At 42.2% G+C, this 9,641-nt stretch overlaps 1 protein-coding gene across 8 annotated transcripts in view; it reads left to right on the top strand.

The window, feature by feature from the left end:
• Positions 1-5,848, top strand: part of Kiaa1841 (KIAA1841 ortholog) — a 49,624-nt gene extending 43,776 nt beyond the window's left edge. For all 8 annotated transcript variants that reach the window (XM_005366478.3, XM_026788912.1, XM_026788915.1 and 5 more), the window contains 2 exons: positions 3,421-3,515; positions 4,584-5,848. In XM_005366478.3, the coding sequence (XP_005366535.1) occupies positions 3,421-3,515; positions 4,584-4,620 (132 nt within the window). In that variant the 3' untranslated portion in view covers positions 4,621-5,848. The remainder of the gene's footprint in view (positions 1-3,420; positions 3,516-4,583) is intronic.
• Positions 5,849-9,641: the final 3,793 nt, after the last annotated feature.

Below are 9,641 nucleotides of genomic sequence, written 5' to 3'. Positions count from 1 at the left end.
AGACCAGCCTGGTCTACAAGAGCTAGTTCCAGGACAGGCTCCAAAGCCACAGAGAAACCCTGTCTCGAAAAAACAAAATAAATAAATAAATAAATGCACCATAGCTCCTAAATAATCCATTTTGTATGTTTTTACTTCCTCATTGGGGTTGTAGCTCCTTGGTAGAGTGTATGCCTAGAATGCATAAGGCCCTGAATCCAATCTCCAGCAGCAAAAGTGAAATGAATGGGAACAAATAAAAGGACGGACAGGATGAACAAATAAAAGAAGATTCACTCACCCATAACATTTACAAAGGAAAACAAGCTGTGACCTTCAGTTAGATAAAACTTCCTAGCAAAAGGGCCTGTAAACTTGTGTGCACATGTGCACAGATACACATGTACACTACTAAATTAAATGTTCAAAACATTTTAATTTCTTAGCTTCAACACTAAAGCATGATCCACAAAAGAAAAATTAATGAGAATCCATCAGAACTTAAAGTTCTTCTTTAAAACCACTGTAAAGGGAACGAAAAGACAGCTGGGCTAGGTGATGCGATAGCCAGAGCTGTTCAGTGACACTCTGTCTCAAAAAGAAAAAAAGAAAGAATAAAGATTCATAGTTGGATGCCAGCCTGGTCCACAAAGTGAGTTCCAGGAAGCTAGGACTGTTACACAGAGAAACCCTGTTTCAAAAAACAAACAAACAAACAAACAGTTCATATACAATAACAAACCAAGTGTAAAACGTTTGTCTGATGAATAGGTTTGTGGAAAACGAAGGGGAGAGAAATGATATTGTAATTAAATTATCTCAAAAAAGCTTAGCTCCTCAATAATAAAATAATCCAATAAATAGGCAAACTCACCATGGTGGCTCATGCCTTTATCACAGTACTTGGGAGGCAGAGGCAGGTGGGTCCCTATGAATTCCAGGCCAACTACGGTAACATGTGAGACAGTCTCAAAATAATAGAGGTTGGAGAGATGGCACAGTACTTACAGGCACTGGCTACTCTTCCAGAAGACTCTTAAGGACCCATATTCAATTCCCAGCACCCACATGCTGTTCACAAACCTCTGCAACTCCAGTTCCAGTGGATGCAAGCCCCTCTTCTGGTCTCCCAGGGCATACTGGTATGCAGGTATGCATGCAAAACACCCATACATAGAAACTGATAAAGTAACTTAAAGTAACAATGAATAAATACATAAATAAATCAGGCAGAGGAAGAGATGCAGGTAGCAAGAAAACATGAAAATGTATCATCATTAGTCATTAGAGAAATACAAAATAGCATCTCAATCAAATGCTGCTTCTAAAAGCTCTGAGCTTTTGTTTAGGTGCTCGTGAGGTCGTGAAGCAAATGGACCTCTGTTTAGCTTGTAGGAGCTGTGGAAAATAGTTCAGAAGTTTTTTATAAATGCCATTCGTTTATAATGTCATTATTCATAATTGTGAAAAACTAGAAAGTCTCCAAAATGGTAATGTGACAAGAAAAATTTTGAGATTTCCTGAATTTAAAGGGCTAGAAAAGTGATGGGAGAAGCTTAACTCACAACAAGGTGTATGGTGCATGCCTGTAGTCTCAGCACTCAGGAGGATGAGGCTGGATGGCAGATGGCCACATTGAATATTCCCAGTCGCCAGGCTCAGTGGGCACTTGTGCCCCAGGACCTGCTCTTTCTTTTTCTCTGATTTCTGTAGCAGCTCAATAAAACCTTTTCTTTCAAAGAACCCTCAGGCTTAAGGCCCTGGGTTTGCTCCCCAGCCCACATAAACCAGAGGTGGTGGTGCAGTCTCCATACTCAAAAGATGGAGCAGAAGGATCCCAAGCTTAAGGTTGTCTTTGGATGCATAGTAAGTTTGAGACCAGCCTAGTCTCAATGGGACCCTCTTTAAGGGGCAAGAGGAGTTCAGGATTTAGCAAATAAACTACGTGGTTTTTTTTTTAATTATAAACTAATTGGCCTGGTAGCTCAGTCTTCTTATTAACTCTTATAACTTATATTAGCCCATTATTCTTGTCTGTGTTAGCCATATGTCTCAGTACCTTTTTCGGCGAGACAGTCACATCTTGCTTCCTCTGTGTCTGGGTCACAACTACAGACTGAGCTTTCCTATTCCCAGAATTCTCCTGTTCTCGTTGCCCCGCCTCTATTTCCTGCCTGGCTACTGGCCAATCAACATTTTTTTTATTTTTTTTTTCAACATTTTATTAAAATAAAATTGACAGGGTACATATCATTATCCCACAGCACTCCCCCCCCCCTTTTTTCAAACAAAAACTCTGAATCCAGTATCCTTTGTTTAGCTTTTCTCCTGACCATTATCCATAACAACTTGTAACCCACATTCTAAACAAAGGAAAATATCCATAGTCAATTTTTGGGAATGTGGGTGTAGTTTTCCAGAATACTTCCTGCTGATTGGGGGCGCTGATAATCTTATGGGGACCTAAAGAAAATTTAGAATTATGATCAAGTTGTGACTGGAGTATCCTGTGAGGTTTGATCATCTCAGGCAGCAGTCTTGAACCTGTTCTGGATGAAGAACTCAGACATCTGGGCCATCTATTCCTGCCGGAGATTTCTCAGGTGGTCTTCCTTGATCAAAGATGATTTTTCTTAATCTGGAATGAATTCATAGCCTCTCATTTCCTGTGGAAATAAAAGCAAAACCTCTTCTCCAAAGTAACATACCTTTTGACTTCAATTTTGAAGTCAAGGGTATTTTCAAAATACTCATCTTGGATTAATTCAGCAGCATTTATAAACAAGTATCTTTTAGCAGCTGTTGTTCCTTCCTCAGCATTCAAACAATTCAAAGAGAGCACAATAACATATAGTATCAAGATTCTCTATGTATTTTTCATCTTTATATGGCTTTATTTTAACCTCTATTTCTTTTATTTTTAATTTCTGCCTTTTTGAAACAGGATTTCTCTGTTTATCTTTGTCTTGGAACTCACTCTGTAGACCAGGCTGTCCTTGAACTCACAGAGATCTGTCTGCCTCTGCCTTCCAGTGCTGGGATTAAAGGTGTACGCCAGCACACCTTGAACTCAGAGATCTGTCTGCCTCTGCCTCCCAGGTATTGGGATTAAAAGCATCAGGGTTTAGCAAATAAACTATACGTGTTTTGTTGTTTTTTTTTTAACTAAAAATTGAGGCTGGAGTAACCACATAGCAGCTAAGAACCGCATGAGGACTAGAGCTCAGAGTCCAGCCCCAGACAAGAGCCAGCTGAGCCCCTGTGCATTTGTCAAAACCCAGATCTATGTACTAAAATGATGAGTCTTACTATATGTAGTACGTCAGAAGCCTGAGCTTTATAGACCAAAAATAAATTACTTTCTAAATTTAGAAGTGTGTTTTGTTATGGGTCAGTCTTTACTTCCTTGAAGGTAATTCAATTTTGCTCTTTATTCCACAGTTTGCAGGAGGTATTTATTCTAGACTGGAAGCACAAGTCAAAGCCTCAGCGGCGCCTGGCAGTGCCCGGCAGAACAGCTCTGACAAAAACCCCAGGTAAATCAGCAGCAAGCAGCATGAGGCCTCTGGTTCCGCAGAGTAAACCATGTGAGCACTAAAGCACATAGTATGACTTCCGTTCCTTATTTCAGCAAATCAGAACGCTTTTTAACAAGTCGTGAACACAAATTTTCATGAACATAAAAGGCTTAGTTTTCTTTAAGTTTCCTATTTATTGAGCCAGCTACCTTCGAGTCGGCCGTTCTTGTCCGCAATCTGGAGGTAAAAGCTCTCCTAGCACACTCACCACTTGTGCCTCCAACACCAAGTGATGGCGATACTGCACTAGTAGGAGCTGCAGCGCAGCTGCGGGCTGGCGAGATTGTCATACTATGTAGATTGTGTTGGGGTCACTGTAGGAAGTCACTGACCCTTTCCTGTCCCTCCCCCACCTTTCTCTGTAGTGTGGCAATAGGCAGAGTGTGCTGCAGAGTAGAGAGAACACTGTTCATCTACGTCTGATACAGGCTTTGTGTTATTCCAAAAGTCTCTTGAACATCAGTCCTAAACCTTTATCCTGCCCAAGGAGGACAGAGCTGCATAGGTCGGCCCTTTCTTTACCAGAAAGTCCCCCAGTACAGTCACATCTTACTTCTCTCAATAAATTAACGAATAAGTCTTGTGCCATTCGCCATCACTGACTTCCTGTTAGAACTTAAGGTACTGAGACGTGAACACAGGTACTAGAGACGCTGTGTGCCTAGTCCACTCCCCGGAGATCTGCACAACTGAACGCGGCCTCCTCAGTCGCTGTGCTGGGTTCATCCAGAGCAGCCGTGCCTACAGCTGCAGTTCTTACGGCTCTCATCCCAAGTGTCCATCTGTGTCCCCCAGAAACACTGGTGTGTTCCGTTACAGTGCTGCTCCTGGCTTGTACTGTGCAGTTTACATACTAGATTCTCTTTCAAAATCATTTTTTAAGTTTGAATTCCAAATTGTATCTCACTGATGAGCGGCATACAGTTTCACTGAGTGTTGATATTGTCAAGCGAACAAACTGAGGCAACAACAATAGCCTTCTGTTCCAGAGCAAGTCTGACTTTCTTTTCTGTTTAAAAAATCTAGGTCTAAAAGTCGTTTTGGTCAAGGGCGTCCTGCATAAAGCACCCTTAAACTTAAAAAGAGAGAAGGCACACTCCTGGACATCTGAAATTGTTCATTTCCTGAAGACCTTCAAAAACATGACTTCTGAGTGTTTTATTAGTTATTCCTGCAGACCGCGTAAATCATGCAAATATATAGTTAGGCTTCATTAAAACCTAACTGTAAATATAAATTTTTATATACATTTTTTCCTTGTATAATTCTAGGCTATGTAGAAAATAATTACAAATTTTACATAGTCAAGATTCCTAATATTTGTTACCCTTTATTTATTTGAAAGAGAAAAGGCCTAAATTGTCAAATGACTGAGTTTTAGAAAGACCTTAAGAAATGAAGGGTTGCAGTTGGTAGTGTTACGTGCATGTGTGCTGATTGCCATTGTGTGGACTGTTAAGTCTTAGGAATAGCATTGAAAGTGAGTCCTGTATGACGATACCCAGTGATGTGAATGTAGGTCTATGTGCATATGAAGGCATGACAGATCTTGAAGCCGCATGGAGTTTCGAGACAAGGTTTTTCCAGTATCATGTTGGTCCAGATGTGTCCATCTTCTCAGGCTTTTACTGGAAATGTACAGTGTTAATTTGTTTCTTTCATTTCTTCATGTTTCTGAGTTGGTCATCTGATCCTGAATTACTGGTCATTAGTTTCTCTTCTCTGAAGCTAGTGACATCCCAAATTTTCTAGAATAGCCTGTGATGGTTTAGGGTAGAATCATTTCGGTTCTGTAACATTCGCTTGTATGGCTCTCTGACCCATCCATTCTCTAAACCTATTTCAACAACCCCTTAACAATTACAGTCACTTGTTACTTAGGAGTGTCTTAAAAGTCCCGGATAGATTAGATGGCTGAAAATTTCATACATTCAAAAAAAAATAAAATCAACTATTTTGTAGATCATGCTTTAATTTTTTCTAACCAGGTACATAGCATACCCGGGAAATTTTGTTTCAGACTGTGAGCATGCACTAAATCATGTGTTTGGAAATTATTCAGAGAGCAGGCCTTGGTGATGTGGGACAGGACAGCAGTTTTAAAGAACAGTTCAGCTCACATTCAGTTCACACAAAAAGAAATTAGAATTGTTAGTGTATCTTTTAGTTGTTATATGAAGTTCAATTATTTGATGATTATATTTTTAATGTCTGATTTTGTTATATATATTTCAGTCATCTGATACTGTGGAAATAGCTTATACCATATTTATTTTTTAAAGTGTTTTTAATATACGATGTGTGGTCTCATTATTCTTCAGCCTTGCAGTTGGCTGCTGGTCTCTGATAGCAGGGTTTGGATGTGTGTGTGAACGGGCCTGTTGTGATCAGCGTGATCAAAAGGGAGCCTGCTTTGGGATTTTCACTGATGATAAAGTCCCGAGGGGACTGATACTAACAAACCAGACTTTGTTATAGTCTGACTCTATACAGAATGTGTTTGGTTAGTTCGGGTCTGTCTGTGATACATGGACAGGCATCTCCTCTGCCAAGTATTTTAAGGATTTCTTTACATTAATTCTGAGTTTATACTTCTTTAGTTGAAATAAATGGCAATGACAAAAACCATGTAGAAAGTCCCTTGGTCTGCCTGGTTCTGCTGTCTGAGAAGTCTGGAGAACGAGCTGTATGTGAGGTGAAATGCCAAGGTTCCACGGTTATCATTGGAGTGTGATGGCACACCCCGTCACTCGTAGGAAAATCCCACATTCAGGACCTGTCTCAGAACATTTAGCCAAACATTTAAGGTCTGAAATACCACAGAGGGTCCGGGCGTGCAGCTCAGCAGTAGAACAGGTGCACAGGAGCCTGGTCTGCTCCCCACTAGCGGGAGTGAGTGGAGACAGCACATGAATGATCTTCACTGTACTCATTCCTTTTCTTTTGAATGTTTAGTTGGAAATTGTGAGCTATATAATTATTTTAGAAGCTGAGGCTGAAGCTGTCATATTTTTTGGTGATGGCATATTTAAATAAGCATTAAAAAGCCTTTTGTCTCCAAACTGAGCAATAATTCTTTTTTTTAATTTATTTATTATGTATACAATATTCTGTCTGTGTGTATGCCTGCTCCTGCAGGCCAGAAGAGGGCACCAGATCCCAGATGGTTGTGAGCCACCATGTGGTTGCTGGGAATTGAACTTAGGACCTTTGGAAGAGCAGACAATTCTTGAGTCAACCTCTTGCTATCATTCAGCAACTGTTTGGCCTCTTCCAGGCCAGAGGCACTGTGTTACCTAGCTCATCCAATTCTGATGGGTTAGTTCCTCCAGTCTCCCTAAAATGTGGTTGGTAGAGGAAGCTAATCCTAGGATAATGTTACAGAATTATTGGGAGTGAGTAAATTAATAGAAATCTCTCCATAAATATCATCTATTGTTGCATTGATATTGTTATTTATTTGGAAGAAATTTTTTAAATTCTTTAAGGCAAAAGTTAATTGTAACTCTTCCTATAATTTGAGTTTCTGTGGGGGAAGTTTTTCAATTACTGACCCTACTCTGCTCTTGGCTGTAACTTCCTGTCTGCCAGGCTGTGTTCAGAATTGAGCCCAGTTTCTCCATGGCCGTGGTCTCTGTGCTGTCGCTGTGGTCCTGGGTAGTCTTCGTGCTGTGCTCTAATAAGGATTGATGTTTTCTCCAGCAGTGTTCTCGCGTGTGGACCTAGAAAGGAAGCGCCTGAATCTGTTCCTCTCCATCTCAGCATCCCCACCTGTCATATCTGACAGGGAGTTCTACAAACCCTAACTTTGTGTGATCTGTTACCCAGGAAGCAACCCTGGGGCCTTAAGAATGAGTAATTGTGTGTTCACACCTTAATTTTCACAATTGTCACTATGCTTTAATCCACTCAGCCACCCAGGATGAACCCAGCCTCATAGCCTAGATTTGCAAGTTCCTCCTTTCCCACCTTCTCTCTTACTAGCCACACCCCAGCTACCATTCTTCCCAATGGGTAAGGTGCATTTTCACCTCGATGTGAGCTATTCCCGTAGTCTGCAAGGCTGTCTGATAACCACATTTGGGTTAGATGTCACTCTCGTGGGGATCCTTTCCACTGCCAATGTAAACAACACTCCCATCCTATCAGAGTTTGTTTCTGCAGGCGTCTGACATGTGTGCAGCGTCCCCCAGTATAAAGAGTAAGCCCCAGTCTTTCTGACTACCGTAGTGTTTCAAAGTGTACAATGATCAGAAGAGACGACACCACGCTGCGTCTCTCTGGAGGTCACCTGCTGTTGTCCCAGCATGGCAGCAGTGTCCTTCACAGTTTCAAGATTCTTATCTCAGAGAGATTCCCTGTAGACCCACACTGAGTTCTGCTAGAGCCTGCCGAATATAAGCAAAGTGGCGGTCCACATAAGCCACAGTTGTGACCACGTGACCTCTCAACAGCTTCTACACGTGGGTGCTTGTGTGGTGAATAGACAGGTGCCGTGGCATTTTCAAGGAAGAGGCCGTGAATCTAAAGGCCTCTCTCAGTCTCCCCACAGTGATTATTTATGGAGCTTCCGTCTTACTCCTTTGAGACGGAGTTGCTCACTCACCTGGAGCTTGCCATTTTTCTGCTCTATGAGAGACCCAGCACTACAATTTCAGGTAGACACAGCCATATTCAGTGTTTATATAGGTTCTGGGGATCTGAACTCAGGTCCTTGTGATTGCTAAGCAAGCCGTCAAGCTAACCCACCAAAGCCTCATGTAACCTTTTCAGACAGAGTTTCTCTATGTAACAGCCCTAACTCTCCTGGAACTAGCTCTGTAGACCAGGCTGGCCTTGAACTCACAGAGATGTGACTGCCTCCTGATTGCTGAGATTAAAGGTATGTGCCACAACCACCTAGCACATACAATCATTTTCTACCCTTATATTTCATCCACCTTTTTCTTACATTTTTATAAAAATAATGTGTAGAGTTTGGGAGGTGGATCAGTTGGTACTTGATGCATAAGAAAAAAGACCAGAGTTCAATCCCCAGAATCTGTGTAGAAAAACTAGGTCTGATGTCTTGTGCTTGTAATCTCAGCAACTGGGGAGAAAGGCAAATCCCCGGGACTCAATAGCCTGTCAAGCTAACCTTCCATTGAGAGACTTTGTCTTGAAGAACAAGGTGGATGTGTTATGATTTTTTAAAAATGCTGCAAAATCTCCGGTGGCAGTAGGCAGCAGAAATGCGGTAGGTCCCCAAGTGGTGGTAGCAGGTCATGTGGCGGCAGGCAGTGGGCCCTGAGAGCAGCCAGTCCCAGGCAGAGATGGCTGCTGGTCCCTGAGTGGTAGCTGGTCTCAAGGGAAGTAGACAGAGACATGGATAGACATGACATGTACAGTGAGGTTAAATATTTATTCAGGGGGTTATGGAGAGGGAAGGGAGAAGGGGGAAAAGAGAGAGGGAGAGAAATGAGAGAAGGGGAAGAGAAGAAGAGGAGAGAGAGAGAGAGAGAGAGAGAGAGAGAGAGAGAGAGAGAGAGAGAAGGGGGAGCAGACAAGGGAACAGAGAGAGAAGCCAAGATGGCAAGGGAGGGAGGGGCTGCAGGGAGAGGGCATGGCTTGTCTCTTAAAAGTGACGAACAATCACAACAAGATGGAGCCTAACTTCCACACATCTGCACACAACGCATACACTCATATTTAAAATGAACAAGCAGAATCTCGGAGGTGATGCCTTTGAGTCGTAACGAATGTGGGAAAGGAAAGATCAGAGTGGAAAGCTGCCAAAAACAGCACAGCTAAGAAGTTCCACAGACGTCAGCACATACATTCATGCACAAACACAAGTATACTAACATTGCTGACAGTCTTGAGAAGGGCGGCCCATCACTTGTGAGGGAACCCCCCCCTGCTAAGACCCACCCAGGAGCCCTGAGTGACAGTGCTTAGCCAGCCAGACACTACAGCAAATTGTCTTCCAAAGGTCAGAATAGACAAAAGAATATGGGTGTGTGTGAGTGTGAGCCAAGTGCTCATGCGCATCACCATCGTGCACAGGACAATATTCTTATCTGCTTCTTTATGGGTGAGCAGACC

The sequence above is a fragment of the Microtus ochrogaster genome, unplaced genomic scaffold (genome assembly GCF_000317375.1).
Source record: "Microtus ochrogaster isolate Prairie Vole_2 unplaced genomic scaffold, MicOch1.0 UNK9, whole genome shotgun sequence".
Classification (NCBI taxonomy): Eukaryota; Metazoa; Chordata; class Mammalia; order Rodentia; family Cricetidae; genus Microtus; species Microtus ochrogaster.
This window is presented reverse-complemented; position numbering and strand designations above follow the sequence as displayed.